Genomic DNA, 22,998 nt, shown 5'->3' with positions numbered 1-22,998 from the left:
TAGCAGGACTGTGATTGGCTTTGGCAGTGGCCAATTAGTCATCCTCTTCGAAACAGGGACCGCCCCCTCGCAGAACTGCACCCAATCTCTTCCCCCATCACAAGAGCTGATGAATGCAGCTACAGCAAAGTTATAGAACCAAACAATGTTTTCCATTTCAGTGCCTCCCCCTCAGTGCAGGGTGATGAATTTTGAGTCTGGAAAACATTAGTGCGGCAGAAGCTGTGTCTCAATGACACTTCCTTGAGCTGCTCTGCTGATGGGGGGGAGGCTGAGGCTTTGCGTGGCGCTTGTGTCGGGGGTTGCCTACCACTGATCTAGTCTGTCCAGTAATCCAAGCTTTGTGGTGTAAGTGCACATACTGGAGTTCGAAGGAATGCAGCAGAAAGCACGCATCCCACTTATTAAGTCCAATAAATATGAGAACATCACATGTCAGCCTAAAAAAACAGCTTGAATATTCATTTTGACTTTCCAAGTCTCTGTCACCGCATGTTTATTCTCAAACAAATATTCCACGGAAACTGCATGATTAGGACTCAAATCAACTTTTAAGGGCAAAGAGCACTGCATAAATATAAACGGGAACATTTTCACAAGGAAACTGCATTTCAGTGCTCAGGGACAGGGTACATTACTATGACCTTTCTCTCTGATTTTCATGTTTTTTTTGTCTTTTTCCTTTTAGCAGGGATTTGGACTAGAGGACACAGTATGGGAGCAGTACACTGTCACCTTACACAAGGTAAAACTCTATACTTTTTGTGTTGCTATCATTTCTATTTGATTTTAATAGCAATGTTGTAGTGGTATGTTGACCTTCAGCTTTTTATTCAGTTGAATAGGATAGAGACCTTCACAAATACATGCTCATTAATCAGCGCATAATTGTTTTCTATGTGCTCTTACTATAAAATTACTGCTGAACGACACATTTCCAGCTCACTCTTGAGCAAATCGAACAGTGCTATATGCCTTCTTCAAAGTGGAATTAAACTCTCTCAATCAACATTAATTTTAATCCTTATGCTGCTAGCTTTGGTTAATAGATGGGTAGGTATAGCATTTCTTGTTTTAACCTTTTTTGTAACCATTCCTCAGTTGCTTCTGGCCTAAGCCAAATTGATGTCATACAGCAGTGGTCATCAACCCTGTCCTCAGGGCCCACTAACAGGCCAAGTTTTATGTATTACCTTGGGGAGATGCAGACTAGAATACTGCAATCACTGAGCAGCAAATGATATCACCTGTGATGTATTTCAGTTATCTTGCAAACCTGGCCTGTTAGTGGGCTCTGAAGACAGGGTTGATGACTACTGTCATACATCCCAGGAGTGTCCATAGGGTTTTTTTTGTTTTGTTTTTATTGGGAGGGGCAGCTTTCTTAGCTAAGCACACGCTCCTGTCTGCATGCCTGAGCTAAGGGCAGGTGGATTCCAGGAAGATAATCCTACATGAAATAGCTTCCCTTACTCAAGATGACCATGGCTAGAAATGTGTGGGGGGGTGTTTAAGTGATTTTTCAACCAAATAAAGCAAGAAGACATGGATGGATGGGAGCGTTTGCTTTACATATTAAAAATAATTGAAATGGCATGTTCACCTTGTGCTCAGATACAGTTAAAGCAGAATTTAAGTAGGTGTGGCCCTCAGTAGACATTATGTGACAGTGTAAGTAAAACTATTCTTCTGCACCAACCAAGTCAAGCTTCCAGTACCAAATAAGCCCTGTATTCTCCTGAAAAACTCCAATACTATGTCATGGACGAATGGGTGAGTTTGCTTTTAATATGAATTAAATTGTGTGTTTTGTGGTGCTCAGATAGTTTAGTTCCACTTTACCATTTCATTGCCAGACACTTGGAAATGATTGGGCAGTCTTACAGCTGCCAGAATCCCTTCCACAAGAAAACTGACAGTCAGAATATAAATGATCTCTAGCAGCCACAAGTCGGTGTACGTGCCCTTGTGCCAATGCATGGCATATATGCATATTGACCTCACTGCTACTGATGTATTTCTGCTTTTGTAAATGCTTGACATATTTATTTTTATTTTTTTACTTAAATTGTTTGAGCAACAGTTTGTATTTTGCAACATAAATACTTAAAATTGTTTAAATCATTGCTCGTTTTAAAGTTGACCATTCACTTGATAACCTTTGGGACTGCCCTCCTCAGGGCCGTCTTTAAGGCAGGGCAAAAGGGGCAGCTGCCCTGGGCCCTGTCCTTGTTGTGGGGCCCAAAGCAGCTGCCTCATACTTGCCAACTACTCCAGTTTAAATTCCCTTGACCCTTGAAGATTTAGTCCTGTGCTGTATCCCGATATCTGTGTGAAGTGCTGGTGCTAATTCTGCCCAGCTCTGCCCTATTGTTGTGCACAGATGACTCACCTGCAGACCCTGTGTTTACATGTAAATAACTGGCATTAATATGTAAATGGCGGCAACATTACTAAGTAAATAGCTGCGGCCGGCAGCATTGATATGTAAATAAAGGTGGCATTCATATTTATATCTTGCCCCCTGCAGTGAGGAGATGATGAACTGTAACTTCTAGCAACCAATCAGTGAGCAGTATTACTGTACAGTAATTTCTAGCTACCAATTAACAAGCAGAAATTATTTTCTGTAACCTCTAGAAACTAATCAGTGAGCCGTAATTTGTGCTGTAACCTCCAGCAACCAAGCATTAAGCAGTAGTGATATTTTGTAAACACTGGGAACCATTCGCAATTGCTGCCTTATCTGATACAGTAAACTGATTTTAAATCTAGCTGCTATTTATTGAATGTCTCAGAGCAGGTAGAGAGTGAAATTGCATGGGGGGGGGGGGGGGGGCAAGAAAAAATTTGCCCAGGGTCCAATCAATATTAAAGATGGCCCTGGCCCTCCTGGTGTTGATAGGGTGGGGGGTAGGGTAGGATTTCCATTTATTTAATTATACAGTATCTCACAAAGTGAGTACATCCCTCATATTTTTGTAAATATTTTATTATATTTTCATGTGACAACACTGAAGAAATTACACTTTTTATACAAGCTGTATACTTCTTTACTTTGTAGCACAGTGTAAATTTTCTGTCCCCTCAAAATAACTCAACAGCTATTAATGTCTAAATCGCTGGCAACAAAAGTGAGTACACCCCTAAGTGGAAATGTCCACATTGGGCCCAAAGGGTCAATATTTTGCGTGGCTACCATTATTTTCCAGCACTGCCTTAACACTCTTGGGCATGGAGTTCACCAGAGCTTCACAGGTTGCCACTGAAGTCCTCTTCCACTACTTCATGACAACATCACAGAGCTGGTGGATGTTAGAGACCTTGCACTCCTCCACCTTCTGTTTGAGGATGCCCCACAGATGCTCAATAGGGTTTAGGTCTGGAGACATGCTTGGCCAGTCCATCACCTTTACCCTCAGCTTCTTTAGTAAGTCAGTGGTCGTCTTGGAGGTGTGTTTGGGGTCATTATCATGTTGGAATACTCCACGGCGGCCCAGTCTCCGAAAGGAAGGGATCATGCTCTGCTTCAGTATGTCACAGTACATGTTGGCATTCATGGTTCCCTCAATGAACTGTAGCTCCCTAGTGCCGACAGCACTCATGCAGCCCCAGACCATTACACTCCCACCACCATGCTTGACTGTGGGCAAGACACACTTGTCTTTGTCCTCCCCACCTGGTTGCCCCCACAAACGTTTGACACCATCTGAACCAAATAATTTTATCTTGGTCTCATCAGAACACAGGACATAGTTCCAGTAATCCATGTCCTTAGTCTGCTTGTCAGGACATGTGGGCATAGACCAGGAGACTGTCAAAGATATTACAAACGCAAAACATATAATATATAACATATATGCGAATTGAATGTGTTTTAGGCCGCATCCAATTTGCATGATGTGAATGTGACTGGCTCTCAAAGGAGCCAGTTCACACATGTCCTGGGGGGGGGTCGCAGTGTGGTTTTGAAAATGGTCCTGTGCGCTGTTGTATCTGGTTCAGGTGCGAATTCAGGGAAAAATTTGGCCTTGAATTGCACCTGAACTGGTTAACACAAATACTCCAGATTACAACCCACAGCTGGACATGTGTGAACCCAGCCTAATAGAAAATGAAAGCAAATTGGTGAAGAGCCCATGGCGCCAACTGCTGGCTGGATAGAAGACTGCACTCCACTCAAATACAGTATTTAAGTACTGGGAAAAAATAGTAAACTTATTATTTTTGGTCCTGAAATTAATAAATGTGCAAAACTTCTATACATTTCCTTTCATTTTTGCAAGCAAACTAGAACCCATGAAACCAAGGTCAAATTTATTAACCAAGGATTGATTTATTGTAAATTGTGCCCACACCAGATTCACTTTGTCGTTTTATGAAGTTGAAATGATGAAGAGGACTATTTTTAATATAGACCATTGTTCTTTCATACTATAAGTCTTAATGTACACGGGATGTTTTTACAACCTTTTCTGAACAATTTAACTTGACAGATGGTAACCCATGTTTAAAACGTCCGTTTTTGCTGCATTTACATGCCATGCTTAGCCACGTTTCCATTTAGAACCTCTTTCTTTTTTTTTCTTTTTTTTTTTTTTTCAAAAATAGCCAAAAATGAAAAATGCCTGTAAGCGAAACACGGCTAAACGTGAGTTGCTGCATTTGAAATGACTCTAAACACAGCTTCTGAACGCATTTGAAAAAAATGCCCAACTCTTAATGTACATGGGACATTTTTTTTTTTTTTTTTAAATCAGAAGATAAGCTTTTATTTCTTTTGTTGAACAGTACATGGTATAAATCAGACAGTGTACAAAAATGTATAATAAATCAGTTGGAGATGGAATGAGCCTTAAACAAATTATGTCTGTATTACATTCCTTTGCGTTTACACATATAGACTCTTTTTTTTTATTATTATTATTTTTTTTTTTATTTACTGTGCAGCAACTTTAAATCTTGTAACGTATTCAGATAAACCATAACAAATGTCTAACTGAGAGAATTAGGCCCCTTTCACACATGCGGACGATATGTCCGTATTTCATCCATCCGTTTGCGGATGAAATACGGACATACATGCATCCCTATGGGATAGCGGGTGTCTGCGGATGAGCATCCGCAGACACCCGATTTCGTCCGCCTCCGCAACAGTCCGATTCTGCAGACGGAGGAAAATCCTATTTTTCTATCCGTCTGCAGAGCGGATCGGATGAACACGGACAGACGGTCCGTGCTCGTCCGATCCCCATAGAGGAGAGCGGAGAGCTGACAGGGCGGTCCCCGCACAGTGTGCGGAGACCGCCCTGTCCGCAGCCAGGTCAGCGGGGACAACGGAGCGATCCCCGCTGAGCGAGCGGATCTTCACGGGGGGGATCAATACTGATCCGCCCCGTGTGAAAGAGGCCTTATGCATACACAATTGACCCTTGTAGTTCTCATTTCTTGTGTCTATATCCTATATTAAGTCAACGTTTGAAGATTTATTATTGTAGTGTCCCGTCTTTCATCGGTATTGATGCCATGTTTTAGTTTTGTGTTTTTCTTTTGGCTAATGGTAACCGGGTAACTATTCTCTGTGTGTCTATCCCAATATCAGTCTGTCTTTAAAGCGGTTGTGTACCCACTAATGTGTTTTTATTTTTTTTGCCACCTGCAAAGGAAAAAGCATAATGAGCTAGTATGCACCGCATACTAGCTCATTATGAAATACTTACCTTAGAACGAGGCCCTGACATCTGGCCCGATCCACGCTGAGGGAGCTGACATGCTCCCGTCGGCGTTTCTTCCGGGTATCGCGGCTCCGGCGCTGAGAGTGGCCGGAGCCGAGATATCGTCACTCCCACACATGCGTGCGGGAGATTTCATCCCGGCATGGTCCGGCGTCTGCCGGGCTTTCAGCCGAGAATTTCCTTGTGCGCATGCGCCGCTGCAGTCAGCGGCGCATAGCGAGGGGAAGTCTCCTAAACCGTACAGGTTTAGGAGATTTTTTTTTTTTTTTTTACCTACAGGTAAGCCTTATTATAGGCTTTCCTGTAGGTAAAAGTAAAAAAATTGACTATACAACCACTTTAATGAGTTGATAGGGGGCTAACCCCGGGACCTCTAACCATGCCTGCCACATTGAATAACATTTTTGTGGGACTTTCCTATGTTGGTATGTTCGTTTTTCCTTAATTAATAATTTGTTGACACTGTCCACCCATTGCCCCTTGGTGGGTAATCTTGGGGTAATCCACCGTTTTAGGTCTGCTGTATGTGTAGGTGGAGTCAGTGTTTCATCCTCCAGTGCACCCAGAAGACAAACAGTACATGGGACATTTTTACAACCTCTCCTGAACAATTTAACTTGACAGATAATAACCCATGTTAACCACTTCAGCCCCGGACCAATAAACACCTTAAGGACCAGAGGTCTTTTTACAATTTCGCACTGCGCTGCTTTAACTGGTAATTGCGCAGTCATGCAATATTGCACCCAAACAAAATTTGCGTCCTTTTCTTCCCACAAATAGAGCTTTCTTTTGATGGTATTTGATTGCCTCTGCGATTTTTATTTTTTGCGATATAAATGGAAAAAGAGCGAAAATTTTGAAAAAAAAATGATATTTTCTTCTTTTTGTTATAAGAAAAATCGAATAAACTAAATTTTAGTCATACATTGAGGGCAAAATTTATTCAGCCACATGTCTTTAGTAAAAAAAATGTCAATAAGCGTATATTTTTTGGTTTGCGCAAAAGTTATAGCGTCTACAAACTAGAGTACATTTTCTGGAATTTACACAGCTTTTAATTTATGACTGCCTATCTCATTTCCTGAGGTGCTAAAATGGCAGGGCAGTACAAACCCCCCCCCAAATGACCCCATTTTGGAAAGTAGACACCCCAAGGAAACTGCTGATGGGTATGTTGAGCCCATTGAATATTTTTTTTTTTTGTCCTAAGGGATTGAATAATGACAAAAAAAAAAAAAATGTACAAAAAGTTGTCACTAAATGATATATTGCTCACACATGCCATGGTTATATGTGGAATTGCACCCCAAAATATATTCAGCTACTTCTCCCGAGTATGGGGATACCACATGCGTGGGACTTTTTGGGAGTCTAGTCGCGTACGGCACCCCGAAAACCAATCACCACCTTCAGGATTTCTAAGGGTGCAAATTTTTGATTTCACCCCTCACTACCTATCACAGTTTCGAAGGCCATAAAATGCCAAAATAGCACAAAACCCCCCAAAATGACCCCATTTTGGAAAGTAGACACCCCAAGCTATTTAATGAGAGGCATGTTGAGTCCATGGAATATTTTATATTTTGCCACAAGTTGCGGGAATATTACAAACTTTTTTTTTTTTTTGCACAAAGTTGTCACTAAATGATATATTGCTCACACATGCTATGGGCATATGTGAAATGATACCCCAAAATACATTCTGCTGCTTCTCCTGAGTACAGGGATACCACATGTGTGGGACTTTTTGGGAGCCTAGCCGCGTACGGGACCCTGAAATCCAAGCACCGCCTTCAGGATTTCTAAGGGCATTAATTTTTTTATTTCACTCCTCACTACCTATCACAGTTTTGAAGGCCATAAAATGCCAAGATGGCACAAAACCCCCCCAAATGACCCCATTTTGGAAAGTAGACACCCCAAGCTATTTGCTGAGGGGCATGTTGAGACCATTGAATATTTTTATTTTTTTTTCCAAGGGATTGAATAATGACAAAAAATAAAAATATATTTATTTTTTTTACAAAAAGTTGTCACTAAATTATATATTGCTCACACATGCCATGGTTATATGTGTAATTGCACCCCAAAATACATTTTGCTGCTTCTCCTGAGTACGGGGATACCACATGTGTGGGACTTTTTGGGAGCCTAGCTGCGTACGGGGCCCCAAAAACCAATCGCCACCTTCTGGATTTCTAAGGGCGCAAATTTTTTATTTCACTCCTCACTACCTATTACAGTTTCGAAGGCCATAAAATGCCAAAATAGCACAAAACCCCCCCAAATTACCCCATTTTGGAAAGTAGACACCCCAAGCTATTTACTGAGAGTCATGTTGTCTGAACGAAAAAAAAGAGATTGATCAGTGGGTATGCCCACCATTAGAATACCTCCCTTCATCCACCCACTTCTAATGATGGACATACATGCACCATTTATATATGCCGAAGCATGGGGGCATCCTCCCGCAAAAAAGTTATGCCGCGTACATACGTTCAAACTTTTCCATGGGCAAGCCCTCCGTCGGAATTTTGACCGTATGTACGCGGCATTAGGAGCAAAATCGCTCCTCCACCCCTTATGCCCCCATGCTTCGGCATATATGCTCTTTTGTGGTGGTGAAATCACCTCCTACAGCACTGGAGTCACGGCTTTATGTATCGTGGGAGCAAACGCTGTTGCTGTCAAGATAAATCCGCGCTGCAGCTGAATGGCGTACCTGCTAAGCAAATTATGGTTAACGTTAAAACAAAGTAACATCACAGTAAAACCTTACCATACCATACCTGCAAAGCAAATGCCAAAAAAAACAGTAAAAAAAACATTTTTTAACACAACCTGTGCCTAAAATATATATATGCCGAAGCATGGGGGCATCTTCCCGCAAAAAAGTTATGCCGCGTACATACGTTCAAACTTTTCCACGGGCAAGCCCTCTGTCGGAATTTTGACCGTATGTACGCGGCATTAGGAGCAAAATCGCTCCTCCACCCCTTATGCCCCCATGCTTCGGCATATATGCTCTTTTTTAACTGTGGTGGTGAAATCGCCGCCTACAGCACTGGAGTCGCGGCTTTATGTATCGTGGGAGCAAATGCTGTTGCTGTCAAGATAAATAAATCCACGCTGCAGCTGAATGGCGTACCTGAAAACATGAAAAATGGTTAACAATAACACAGTAAACAGTAAAGTATAAAAAATTAGAGAGGAGAGACAGAGAGAGAACAATAAAACGACAACTATTTTTGGTTTTTATATTTTATATTTTTTTTTGTTTTTTTTATTTTACTTTTTTTTTTTTTATACACTTTTTTTTGAACTGTAAACTGTAACGGTTCGGGTCTCTCAAAATGCGATGGCATCTTGGGAGACTCTGTGTTGGTGTGCCTAGCCTGTGAAATGCTGTACCCTACGCTAGTACTTCACTAGTGTGTGGTAGCGTTCAAAACACTCACCCTGACAAAGACCAGGATTGCCAGGACAGCGTGGACAATAAGAACGGGTGTCACGCCTAAATCCGCGCTTGGTACAGACACGACATCTTTTTTGGGGGGGTTCGTTGGGTAGGGGTACTCGGGAGGACATAAGAATAATGCCTCTCATGCAGCCGGCTTACTGCATTTGGTTGGGAATGGTGAGGTGCAGAACCCTCTGGATACAGAAGCTCTGTGACAACCTCTCTTTGGAAGAATAGAAAGGTTAAAGTCCCGCCTGAAGTTTTGTATAGCACAAAAGCATTCAGCAAAGCCAATTGAAATAAGTAAGCAGACACTTTTTTGTACCAGCGTCTGGCCTTACGGGAAGCTAGATACGGCGCCAACATCTGGTCATTGAGGTCCACCCCTCCCATATTTTTGTTATATTCGTGGACACAGAGGGGTTTCTCCACAATACCAGTCGCCGTAGAAATTTGGACCGTCGTGTCTGCATGAAGGGAGGTAAGAACGAAAACATTCTTATTATCCCTCCACTTCATAGCGAGCAAATTATTACACCGATAGCAGGCTCTCTCCCCCAGCCTAAGACGGGAATCTACAAGCCGCTGGGGAAAGCCCCGGCGATTAGGTCGCACGGTGCCACATGCTCCAATCTGATGATCAAATAAATGACTAAACAGTGGCACACTGGTGTAATAGTTGTCCACGTACAAGTGGTACCCCTTTCCGAATAAGGGTGACACCAATTTCCACACTATCTTGCCAGCGCTTCCTATGTAATCAGGGCAGTTCTCCGGCTCTACGTAACTATCTTTACCCTCATAAACCATAAAGCTCCATGCATAGCCTGTGGCCCTGTCACAGCACTTATAGAGCTTGACCCCGTATCTGGTACGCTTGTTGGGAATGTACTGTTTGAATGACAAGCGACCAGTAAACTTAACCAGGGACTCATCAACGCAGACAACTTTTTGGGGAGTAAACAAGTCTGCAAAACGTTGGTTGAAGTGGTTTATGAGGGGCCAAATTTTGTAGAGCCGATCGTATTCAGGGTCTCCACGTGGACGACAAAGTTCATTGTCACTGAAGTGCAAGAACCGCAAGATCTGCTCGTATCGTTTCCTGGACATGGAGTTAGAGAACACGGGCATGTGGTCAGCCGGATGCGTGGACCAATAAGCCCGCATCCTCATGAATTTATGTGTGCCCATGTTGAGGGAAAGGCCCAGAAAGGTCTTAAATTCGGAAACCGTAACTGGTTTCCAATCTCTGGCAAGAGACGGCAACTGGGGATTAGCGGCGATGTGTTGACCAGCATATAAATTGGTTTGGTCCACAATAGATCTATAGAGATCTTCCGTGAAATACAGAGAATAAAAATCGAGTGGCGTAAAATCATCTGTATCCACCTGAATACCGGGTTGGGCAGTGAATGGGGGAAGTACTGGTGCTGCAGAAGTGGTGGGCACCCAATCAGGATTGGCGAATTCTGCAGGAAGGGCACTATGGGAACGACGGGCCTGTCTTCGTCTTCTTGGTGGCAGCGGGACACTACTTGTGCTTGCCACCTCGCCAGCTTGAACTGCACTTATGGGACTCGCCACGTCACCACGTGATACTGCAGTGCTGGATGTACGTCCAGGGTGTACTAGGCCGCTGGTGCTTGCCAGTTCACCAAAAGGATGAGCGGCGCTAGTACTGGCTCTATACTCCATACGAGGGACTTGCGGTTCCTGCACCTCAACAACATCAGAAGATCGGGGTCGGGTACGCCTGACGTTAGCAGGGACCTCTTCTTCGTCGTCAGAGCTATCTGACATGGAGGCGCTGTCCTCTACAGGTTCGTATTCTGAGCCTGAATCTGACAGATCAGTGTCTTCCTCTTCACTATCTGTCATGCTCAGAAACGTGTAGGCCTCTTCACTAGTGTACCTTCGCTTTGCCATTTTGGGCTCTAAATTTAGGGGTACAGTAGTGAGACTCACAGGTAAAAAAGCACCTAGCCTGTTGGCGACTGTATAAAACGCTACAAAAAAAACTGTGAGCGATCGCAGGGATCAGGCCTGACTCTGCGAACGCTGCAGTTATGTGTGTTGTGTTTTGTAAGTGACAGTGATCGATCGATACTGCACTTGGGTGGGCTGGGCAGAGGGGCAAAACGCAGGTGCTAGCAGGTATCTGGATTGATCCTGCTAACAATGCGTTTTTTTTAGAACCCTAAATTGCTGGGCACGCTAGTATAGATCTGATCAGATATTGATCTGTTCGGATACTATACCACTAAGGGAGGTGTATGCTTTGCGCGTGGGTGTTAGCAGTACTGGCACTAACCTAGCGCTGCCTGGGGCGACGCAAACCCTTTCTGACCCTAAAACCAAATTTATATCATCCGCCGGGTGATCAGGGGGTTAAACCTTTATTAGGTAATAAATGGCGGGTGCCCTGATGCTATAAAAAGCGAACTACCTAACCAGCGTCACCCGTAACACTTATACGGTGATCACTGGTGAAAGGGTTAACTAAGGGCAATCAGGGGTTAAAACCTTTATTGGGTATTTTATATGGGGGTACCTGAAGCTTTATAAAAACCTGACGGGGAACCTAAATAACTAACTGGCTAACCAGCGTCACCAGTGACACTTATGCAGCGATCGCTGGTGAAAGGGTTAACTCTAGGGGCAATCAAGGGGTTAAAACCTTTTATTAGGTTATATATCGGGGTACCTAACGCTATGAAAACCTGGCGTTGAACCTAAAAAAAAACTAGCTTCCTAGCGGGACCAGTGACACTATTGCAGCGATCAGAAAAACGATCGCTTAGTGACACTGGTAAAAGGGGGTGAAAGGGTTAACTGGGAGGGCAATCAAGGGGTTAAACCTTTATTAGGGGGGGGTAGGGGGCTACCCTGGACCTAAAGGGGCCTAACACTAGCTGCCCTGACACTTTTTACAGTCACAACTGACACTAAATGTAGTGATCAATAAATAAATGAACACTGCATTAGTGACACTGTGACTGGGGGGGGGGCGGGGGGCCGATCGGGGGTTGACTGGGGTGAAATGTGTGCCTATGTGTACCTATGTGTCAGTGGACTGTTGGTGCACTTACTTGTATGTCTTCACTCCTCGCTGTCCGGTCAAAAAGTCTGCCACGAGGAGTGTGACATCACTTCCTCCTCCTGTGTTTACATTTTCACAGGGGAGGAAGTTCGTCACTGGCCAGGAGCGATCGAGAGGGGATGGGCAGAAACGAACGGCCATCCCCTCATCGCGGATCGCTCCGGCAGCGAAAGGGACCGCCGTATCCAGCGGGAGGGGGTCCGATCGGACCCCCCACCCGCTGGAAGGCAGGCACGTACATCTACGTGCTTGTGCCTGCCTGTGCCATTGTGATGACGTATAATGGCAATACGGCAGTCCTTAAGTGGTTAAACCGTCCATTTTGCCGCGTTTACATGCCGTGTTTGCGTATTTATTTTTTATTTTTTTTTCAAAATGGTCATAAATGGAAAAACGTCTATAAACGATACAAGGCTAAATGCGAGTTACCTCGTTTAGTCACGTTTGGCGCTTGAAATGGCTCTAAACTCTGTGTCTGAGCTCCATATATTTTTTTTTGCTTTTCAAAAAAGGCCTCTTAACTCATCTGCCTAAAAACGACATGAAACAAACCTGTTTACATGTACACATAAGATAACATTGGATGAGTTCAGGGGCAGCTGAAAAAAAGCAGTCAACTGCCTCTGACTGTCCGTTTACCAGCAGCAGTGTAGATGAGGCCTAGTGGTGAAATGCAGCATTTTTACATAGCACACTGGGTTGCACCGCATGTCATCACACAGTAGCGCAATCCACAGTGATATGAATGAAGTGTCCCTACATGATACTTCAAATACAATTTAAGAATAAAGTGTGATATATTAAAATGCACATTTATTTGTTCAATACAAAGACACATCTGTGGCATGTACAATTGATGGAAATTGGTTTATAAAGCTCTTTGGTCCTCAATCATGCTTATGCTAATGAGTATTTCTACTTTGTTACCTAGGATCCAAAAAAAGGGTTTGGCATTGCGGTTTCTGGAGGGAGAGACAATCCACATTTTAGTAATGGGGACAACTCCATTGTAATTTCAGATGTGCTTCTAGGAGGACCTGCAGATGGTTGCCTACAGTAAGTAATATATTTTCAATATTTTTTATTAAGTTTTCACAAGAAACGTGTACAAAAGTATTCAAAAAGAACACGTACAGTGTAAAATAATATGCTAAATGGATGGATATCTGAACATTTTTAGGAAGAATATTACACCTTCAGTAGACATTCTTCCAAATGGAAATCGTTGCTGGTGATATCGTTTATATTGTGTCTCCATGGGGGAGCCCCCGTGCGCGTGTATTCCTAATGCACTATTACCAAAATGCATCTCTATCACCATATACCGTCAGGGATAATACCCCCACCTTTAACAAAGTCAGAGTAAATGTCAACTTATAACTCTTAGTAGATTGTAGGTGCATGTATGATTCACCGTATGTGTGAAAGAAGGGATCCACATCTCCCTCGTTGAATCATACTCCATCCTACATGGGGATGATCCCCATTCAGGATTGTTAGGGACCAGGCCTAACAACCCTTGTTATACTGCAACGAAGACTTAAAAAAAAAAAAAAAAAAAAAAAGAGAGATTAGAGGGAGAGTAAGGAATGACCCCATGCTCAGAGTCCCACAGCCCAGAGGTCGCTCTAATCAGGCATAGATCTAGGATCTCCAGACAGATACCTGACCCATGGGTCCCAGACTTTCTTGAACATCTTCATTCTACAGTTTAAGATTGCTGTCATACACTCGTTAAGCATAATCCAGGAAAGTTTGTTTAAGCTGTTCGAAGGGCACTACAGACTATTTCCAAGATTTTTCAATTATAATTTTGGCCAATATAAATTTTGAGGCATCTCTGGGATTTTGACTCTGTCTGTATTTTGCAGCCTAGCAGCTAATGTCTCTGAGATTTGACAAGGTTACTTGGGTGAGAGTGTAAATTAAGTTATACACCCTAATCTAATACCACCTTACATTAGGGCATCGCCTTGATACGTTGTTCCCTCCTGTCCGCATCCACGGAAACACAAGGGAGATGCTTCTGGTACGTAGGTTGCCAGCTGAGCTGGGACCATGTACCAACTCAGAAGTACTTTATAATTTGCTTCTATAATACAAGTATTTGAGTGACCACGAGACCCCCTGGGCTATAGTGTGCCACTTGTCCAGCTCAATACTTTCCTGGAGGTCCACTTCCCATTCTTCCATGTAGCCCTGTTTAATAGGGGAGCTAGTCGAGATGGTGTAAATTTCAGAGATATGCCACCTGATTTTCTCTAACCTCTGACCTAAATATTCCATAAAGGACATGATCACTATATCAGAGTTCCACGTTAGAGTATTTAGAAAATGGCTGTGTATAGCGAAAGTACTCTGAAACCAGCGTTTGATATTACTCTTCTAGGAACTTGCATGTCAATACTCCCTTATGATCACATAAATCCACTATACGTAGTAGACCTTTGTTAGTACACCAATCAAACGTCCTGGGGGTGAAGCCTAGGGTGAAGTTCCTATTTTCAAATATAAGGGCCAGTGGAGTATGCAGGGATTTAAGCTTATAAATGAATCTATCCCAAAAATTTAATGTGGTGGAGAGTGCTGGGCATAAAATTGGGGTCATTCCTTAGGTGACAGCCAAAGGATATGAGAAATTGACCTTCCCCGACATGCATAGGCCTCGTTCTGCATCCAAATTGGATGGGGCTGAGTAGAGTGAAATCTGGCTAGCTGTGCCAACTGTGCCGCATAATATTTTTGCAAATCTGGGGTCCCCAACCCCCCTTTCTTTTTGGGAGTGATTTTAGTGTACGCTTGTTCACCCTAGGCCTCTTATCCCCCCAGATGAATGATACAAGTTTTTTCTGAAATGCTATCAACTCTGAGCGAACCAGTCCCACTGGCAGCGTGCAGAATAAATACAATACCTTTGGGAGAATATTCATCTTCACAGACTGCAGTCTGCCAAACCATAATGGTGGATGAAGCAGCCACCTGGCCAAGTTGGCAGTTAGTCGTTTGAATAGTGCAGGATAGTTTTGGGAGTATAGAGCGTGCAAGGATAGAGTGAGATTAAAGTGGTTGTAAAGGCTTGTGCTTTTTTATTTATTTATTTTTTTAAATAAAATACATGTCATACTTGCCTCCACTGTGCAGCTCGTTTTTGCACAGAGTGGCCCCGAACATCCTTTTCTGGGGTCCCTCAGCGGCTCTCGCAGCTCCTCCCTGCATCAGATAACCCCCTAGGAAAAGCGCTCTCCTGGGGGTGGGTTACCTGCATCATTGTGATTTGATTGACAGCAGCAGTAGCCAATGGCTGCTATCAATCTATCTAATCAAGAGCCAAGAACCCCGGGCAGAGGAAGAGTGCGTCTCCACTAGGTGAAATTCCAGGGCTCAGGTAAATAGGGGAGCTGGGGGGCCCTGTCACTGTGAAAAAACACGAGGGTTTACAACCTCTTTAATGCCTAAATATGGGAGGGTCTCCGCATGCCATATCAAACTGTAGGATTGTTTAAGGGTTGATAGTGTGGTTTCCTCTAGAGAGATATTCATGGCCTGTCATTTGTCGTGATTTATTTTAAGACTCAAGATGATGGCGAATGGTTTAAGTATAGTGTGGGGTGATAGGGGAGGAGACCATCATCAAAATGTCTGCAAAAAGGCCACTTTTATGTTCACTATTACCGCATTATATACCTCGGATGGATAGAGGATTTCATTTTATCACTAGTGGCTCTCATTTTATAATTTTCTTTTTTGAAAAACTTTTTTTTCATATCTGATAACCTATGTCTCCCTAGATATTTGGTAATAGAACATTGATCAAGTCTTTAATTCTACAATATCCCCTTTTAGATTACAGGGCTGACCTTTTCTATAATTAGTTACTTAACTTAATATTTCATTATATCATTTCATACTATTTTCTTCATTATTCTTATAAAGGATAGTTTTAAAGAGGACGTAAACCCTGATGAGTTTACTTCCTCTTTCATTCCCTGCAAAGGCAAAGCATAATGGACTACTATGCATCGCATAGTAGTCCATTATGTGTCGCTTACCTGACACAGGAGCCAGCGAAGTCACCACTGTCCCCTGTAGTTTGGCGCATCCATCTTCTCGATGGGGTCTCGCAGCTCCGCCGCTGTCATTCGAAGCCGCGATGACGCATGCGCGCGGGAGTCGAGACGCGCGGCATCTTCGTCATCGAGGATGCCACGCTCAGTGCGCCTGCGCGCCGCTGTCTACGGCGCATGCGCCGTAGACAGCGGTGCCCGTCTTCGGGCAAATATCTCCTAAACCCTATAGGTTTGGGAGATATTTCTTGGACCTACAGGTAAGTCTTAATCTAGGCTTACCTGTAGGTCAAAGTGGTTTGTAAGGGTTTACAACCACTTTAAATAACAGCTCTTTTGCAGTAAGCTGACTAATGTATGGACACATTTCTCAAGAAGTGTTTGTACTGTCCTGGCATTTTAGGGGCTCAAGTAATGAGATAGGCAGTCTGTGCATTAGGACTGATTAATTTTCATATACAAATACCACAGGCTAAATAATATATACTGATTTAGGTTATTTTTACCAAAGAAATGCAGCAGAATTCATTTTGGATTAAATTTATGAAGAAAGATTATTTGCAGGATTTTATAACAGAAACTAAGATTTATTTATTGTTGGTATATTGTTTTTCCTTATATAGTATATACAGTAGTAGTGTTGCATGACTGTTATGCCGGCACTGAAAGCTGAAAAATGGCCTGGGCAGGAAGGGGGTAAAAATGTCTAGTCTTGAGATGGTCAAGATCTAGAGCCTCCGTCCTTCTCAAAATGGTTTTGGCTTTTTACCTTAACCAGAACACTGTACATTTTGTACAGCCCCAATACATTGGAAGGAGATTTCACTTCATTGACTTGATGTAGTTTGAGCGATGCGTGTCTACCTCAAAGCCACTGTCTCTCTATTAGAAAGGCTGACTCTCCTTATCCTGATGGCCCTCATAAAGGGGAACCTGCTTCTCACTCAACCATTTCTCTGCGGTTTGATAAAGTCACCATTGAAACTTTGGTCTTTAAAGCGGAGTTCCACCCAAAAATGGAACCTCTGCTTTTCGGATCCCCTCACCCCCCCCCCTCCCCCGGTGTCACATTTGGCATCTTTCAGGGGGGAGCAGATACCTGCGGGTATCTAATCTATGCCACTCCTGGCGCCTTCTCTCTTCCCCACCCCCCCCCCGCTGTCTTCTGAGAAACACACAGGTCCCAGAAGACAGCAGGGAACAGTGGGAACGTGCAGCGCGAGTCACGCATGTGCAGTAGGGAACCAAGAAGTGATTCCCTTATTGAAGATGACGGCAGCAGCACCCGAGAACCGAGGGACAGATCGGCTTTGCGGGCGCCCTGGACAGGTAAGTGTCCTTTTTTTTAAAAGTAAAAAAAGCAGCTGCAGTATTTGTAAATTTTAAAATTTAAATAATAAAAAAAAAAAGGCGGCAAAGCTCCGCTTTAAATATCTGGTTCCACACTTTTCTTGTTGAGGCACATTCTACTATATCTGAGTAGTTTGTGGCATCAGCAACTGTTTCTCATATTTGGAAGGCTGCCACGTAATCTTTTTGTCACGTGTTTTATATGTTTTACTAGATCGATGTTACCTCTAAAGCCAGCATGGGCAAAAGTTCCTTCAGGAAGCTCTTTGAGCTACAGTCCCAGCTTGTTTAGGGTCCGTTCACACAGGAGCGACACGACTTCCAGGACGACTTTGTGAGGCAACTTGGAGACGACTTGAACAGGACCTGGGGCGACTTACAACACGACTTTAAGTCGCCCCAGGCCAGGCGACTTTTGCCGTGGCCAATCAGTGAATGAGCACTGAAGGGGGAACTCCACGCCAAATTTATGAAAAAAAAATTGGCGTGGGTTCCCCCTCGGAGAGCATACCAGGCCCTTAGGTCTGGTATGAATTCTAAGGGAAAGCCCCTACACCGAAAAAAAACGGCGTGGGGTCCCCCCCAGATCCATACCAGACCCTTATCCGAGCACGCTACCCGGCCGGCCAGGAAAGGGGGTGGGGACGAGCGAGCGCCCCCCCCCTCCTGAGCCGTACCGGGCCGCGTGCCCTCAACATGGGGGGTACCTTAGGGAAGGGGGGCCGCATGTTGATGAGGACAAGGGCCTCTTCCCGACAACCCTAGCCGTTGGTTGTCGGGGTCTGCGGGCGGGGGGCTTATCGGAATCCGGGAGCCCCCTTTAATAAGGGGGCCCCCGGATACCGGCCCCCCACCCTATGTGAATGAGTACGGGGTACAATGTACCCCTACCCATTCACCTGTGAAAAAAATGTAAAAAAAAAAACACAACACACAAGGGTTAAAATAGTTTATTGCACAGCTCCGGGGGTCTTCTCGCCGGACTCCTCCGCTATCTTCTGCTAGCTCTTTTGCTAGCGGAGGAGCCCGGCTTTCTTCTTCGTCGCCGCTGCCCTCTTCTTCCGACTTCGGGGGTCTTGTCCCCCTCTTCGGTTGTCCTTGCCGGGCCACCGCTTCTTCTTTCAGCTCTTTTACTAGCGGTGGCCCGGTCTTCCCGGAGGATGCTGGGACTGTGACATCGTAAGGGGGCGGGGTCACCATGTGACATCAACTGGTGACCCCCGCCCCTTGTCCCTATATAAGTCGCCGCGCACCGCGTCTCTGGCATTGCGGCCGGAGAGAGCGTCGAGTCAACATCTCCAGAAGAACAACGGAAGGCGGCGGCAACGGTGGCGACAGAAGACGGCGATAAGCCCCCCACAGACCCCGACAACCAACGGCCAGGGTTGTCGGGAAGAGGCCCTTGTCCTCATCAACATGGGGACAAGGTGCTTTGGGGTGGAGGGGCGCTTGCTCGTCCCCACCTCCTTTCCTGGCCAGCCGAGTAGCGTGCTCGGATAAGGGTCTGGTATGGATCTGGGGGGGACCCCACGCCGTTTTTTTCGGTGTAGGGGCTTTCCCTTAGAATTCATACCAGACCTAAGGGCCTGGTATGCTCTCGGAGGGGGAACCCACGCCAAATTTTTTTTTCATAAATTTGCCGTGGAGTTCCCTCTTCAGAGCTGATAATGCTGTCAGAGTCGTCTCCGTATAGACGGAGATCCGACTTGGAGGCGACCTCCATTGAAATCAATGGGTACCAGTCGCCTACAAATCGGATAGAAGTAGTACAGGAACCTTTTCTGAAGTCGGAGCGACTTCAGTAGCGTGCATTAAGACGGCTCTCATTCACTTACATTGATTTTTAAATGTCCGACCTGAGGCGACCTGAAGTTGGATCTGAGTTGCCCCTGTGTGAACGGACCCTTAATGTATCGCCTCTTTGTGTTTTTGTTTACTGTGTTGCCCATCTCTCAATTGGACTGTTTTTGGACATACCAAATGAATCCTGTGTCCCCTATTAAACAAAATATCTGTATTCACAAAAAAATCCTTTTCTTAGAGGAACAAAACTGAGGCATGCTGGAAAAATGGGAGGGTTGTACCAAGCTGATCAATATTTTTGTTTGCTAGTGTCCAAATTCTCCTTTAGGCAGCAGTATAACCTAAATGTTTTAGGCCTTTAATGAACTCCAAGAAAAGGATATTACAAGTGGAGAAAACTGTTTCCTTTTTTTTTTTATGGCTTTGGACACTACCTCAAAATACCGTAACGTGTTTAGTTAAAATACTCAACTTTTCTTTTGGAATTTTCATGCCTCCCTGTCACCAAGCAACAGTTGGTTATTTGGATTAAAACTATTCCTGTAATGTCGGGTATTTATTTACTATTTTTATTAGAAAGTTCTTGTTCTATTATAGAACTCAATGATAATTTTCTCAAAGTATAAACAAATAATAATGGAAAAAAAAATCTATAATGGTGTCATTTCTCTTTGCTAAGCAAATCTATAAACAGAACTATGGCTTATATGTATTCATAAATATATATCGTATAATATAATTTTTTTTTTTTTTTTTTTTTTTTTGAATACTTACACATAAGCCATAGTTATAGTTTTTATGTTTGCTTAGCAGAGAGAAATTACAAGACCTGCTATATTAGAACTTTTTTTTTTTAAAAGCATTTTCTGCTAAGAGCAACTTATTTATATGACACTTTCAGAGAGAACGACCGTGTTCTTATGGTAAATGGGACCCCTCTGGAGAATGTGCCACATTCGTTTGCAGTTCAGCAACTAAGAAAATGTGGGAAAACTGCTGTCCTGGTAAATATAACCATTATATTCTGATCATTAATTTTTGTTTATAAATAATGTAAAAAAGGTTAATATACTAGGATATTGTGCTTTTGCAAAGCATGTCTCTAAACGGCACCTTTTGAAAATGTGTATTTACAGATACTGACATAATTATACTCTAGCTAATCTGTGTGCCAAGACTCCCAATAACAGAAACAAATTGGGCAGATTGTAGTCTACTGGTTGTATTCTCCTGTCATATAAGGAAAGTGAAAAGGAGAGATGGAATAATTAATTGTATTGCTTCCCAAACTCTGCTGTCTTCTGAGAGTCCCAGTGGACTTTGGGATACAAATTCTCAGGAACCGTGTGAAGTTCAACCGCACAGGCAGCAGGAATATTTGGTGTTCCCTCCCTCCTTTACAAGTATATACTTTACTTCTATGACAAGGGCTTGTCTATCTGTGGGATTTTATTCTGGTCTTTGGCTAGTATGAGCGGTGAAATGCATGGAATTTGTACCTAAACCAAAATGGAGAATTATCTACTGGTAGACTACATTTAGAACAAAGCGAATGCTATTGTAATATTATACAAGTCTTGATTACTGCATGTATTTGCTGGAGTGCTTGCTGGTAAAAACAAGTATAACTTGTTTGAAAGAATAAGCTTTAACAGGTATGTTCCTCGATTGACAACCCTAACTGACACAATATAATACAGGGCTCTCAATCCTTACAATGGTAAAAAGCATAGAAGAGGTAGGAACCTAAGGCATAGTTGCCTCGCTCCTTCACACTGCGAGACTTTTACCAGCTGTATTTATGTACGGTTTGCTTTCTCCTGAAAATAGAAAATGTGCAAGTGGCTTTAGTCACCATTACCTTGTGGATGAGTGGTCTCTTACAACCAGGATTGCTCATTCTTCAGCCCTAGGCAAAGCATGTGGAGAGTGCGGTCATTATGTAGCTATGGTAGGAGGACTGCCAAACTTCTAATGTGTTTTGATATTTTTTATGGTTTGAAGCTATTAATCTGATTTTATCTTATACACACCAATGTCATTTGTACATCCCATCATCTAAAAGGCAACAGCTGAGTGAATCTCCAAATGCTGATTCTAATACACTGACCTCTTGATTTTTATTTTTTTAACATCTGTCTGCATCTCCAAATGTTGGCTAAAACATAATAAACTCTTACTTTGTTTCTTTAGCTTTTTCTGCTAAAATCAGCCATTGTTATAGTATAGTCCAGTGAAAAAAAGATTTTATTCATGTATGTTCTGCCTCTCCAAACTAAGCAGTGCAAGTGATCACTATAATTGTTCCAGTTGTGGCAAGATAACTAACGTCGCCTCAGTAGAATTAATAGACAGAGACTCTATCCTAATGACCTCTTGCAGATCATATAAAGCTTTTTATTCCAACAATGTGTGCAGATCATAATGGATGAACATCAAATGGGTCAAAAAATCATAGTGTCCAGCTTCCACAGAATGCAGTACATGTAGTGAATGGAGGCTAAAGCATGAAAAAGGAGGGTGGGGCTAACGTAGAGTTCCCCCCAAGTACAGTGAGGTAGGGACAAATTTATTTAAAGGCAAACAACAATGCATATGTAACATTGAAAAGACACAAGTCCATCAAGTCCAGCCTATGTGTGTGATTATATGTCAGTTTCACATTGTATATCCCTGTATTTTGCAGTCGTTCAGGTGCTTACCTAATAGTTTTAATGCCCCCTCTGAGACCACCGCCTGTGGAAGGGATGCCTGATAATGGAGCCGAAAATGGGACGAGGCCTGGGAAGGTGGAGCTCCGACCCTGGTGCCACTCATCACAGGGGTGTCCTATAGTGCAGAAGAGAGAGAGAGAGACGGCACCGCCTGGTTGATTAGAGCGCTGGGAACACCTTATGTTTCCTATTTGTGTGATTGTTATATTGACCTGTGATCACCGTTGCCTAAATTGCCCTGTATTTACACATCCGTGATCAGGTCCGTATTGTTGGTAATCAGTTCCAGAAACTCTTTATTTCTAGTTGGTGTGTCTACCATCTGCCCCATAAAATTGTCTTGCAAGACCTTTAGAAACTGGCAAACCTTAGATGAATGCGCGGTTTCCTCTGCCCAGTCTATGTCTGGATAGTCAAAATCCCCCCATTATGATAACACTTCCCATCTTTGCTGCTAATCCAAATTGTGATAGATCTGTCTCCCCTTCCTCCCTCAGGTGAGGGCCCTATAGCATACTCCCAGTATTATTTTCCCCCTTTGCTTCATCCCTTTGGAGCTCTACCCATAAGGATTCCACCTCCTGCCTAGCTCCCTTAGTGATGTCATCTCTCACAGTCACTTGTATATTATTTTTGATATATAGGAAAATGGTCTCTGAAATTTCCACAAAATCCAAATCCTCCTTGTACAACGGTATCTCTAGTACACCCATCTTGTCTGCCAAGCTCCTGGCAGTGGCAAACATGCCACGTAGTATTGGGTGTTCCA

The 22,998-nt window shown here is 43.4% G+C and overlaps 1 protein-coding gene across 2 annotated transcripts in view; it reads left to right on the top strand.

Moving 5' to 3' along the window:
- The window catches only part of LOC143974009 (tight junction protein 2-like), a 67,913-nt gene that overhangs the window by 28,059 nt on the left and 16,856 nt on the right, over positions 1-22,998 (top strand). For both annotated transcript variants that reach the window (XM_077474975.1, XM_077474974.1), the window contains exons 3-5: positions 689-745; positions 13,230-13,354; positions 20,417-20,519. In XM_077474975.1, the coding sequence (XP_077331101.1) occupies positions 689-745; positions 13,230-13,354; positions 20,417-20,519 (285 nt within the window). The remainder of the gene's footprint in view (positions 1-688; positions 746-13,229; positions 13,355-20,416; positions 20,520-22,998) is intronic.

This window comes from Lithobates pipiens, unplaced genomic scaffold (assembly GCF_037356315.1).
Source record: "Lithobates pipiens isolate NorthernLeopardFrog02 unplaced genomic scaffold, aLitPip1_a1.2 Scaffold_13, whole genome shotgun sequence".
Taxonomy (NCBI): domain Eukaryota; kingdom Metazoa; phylum Chordata; class Amphibia; order Anura; family Ranidae; genus Lithobates; species Lithobates pipiens.
This window is presented reverse-complemented; position numbering and strand designations above follow the sequence as displayed.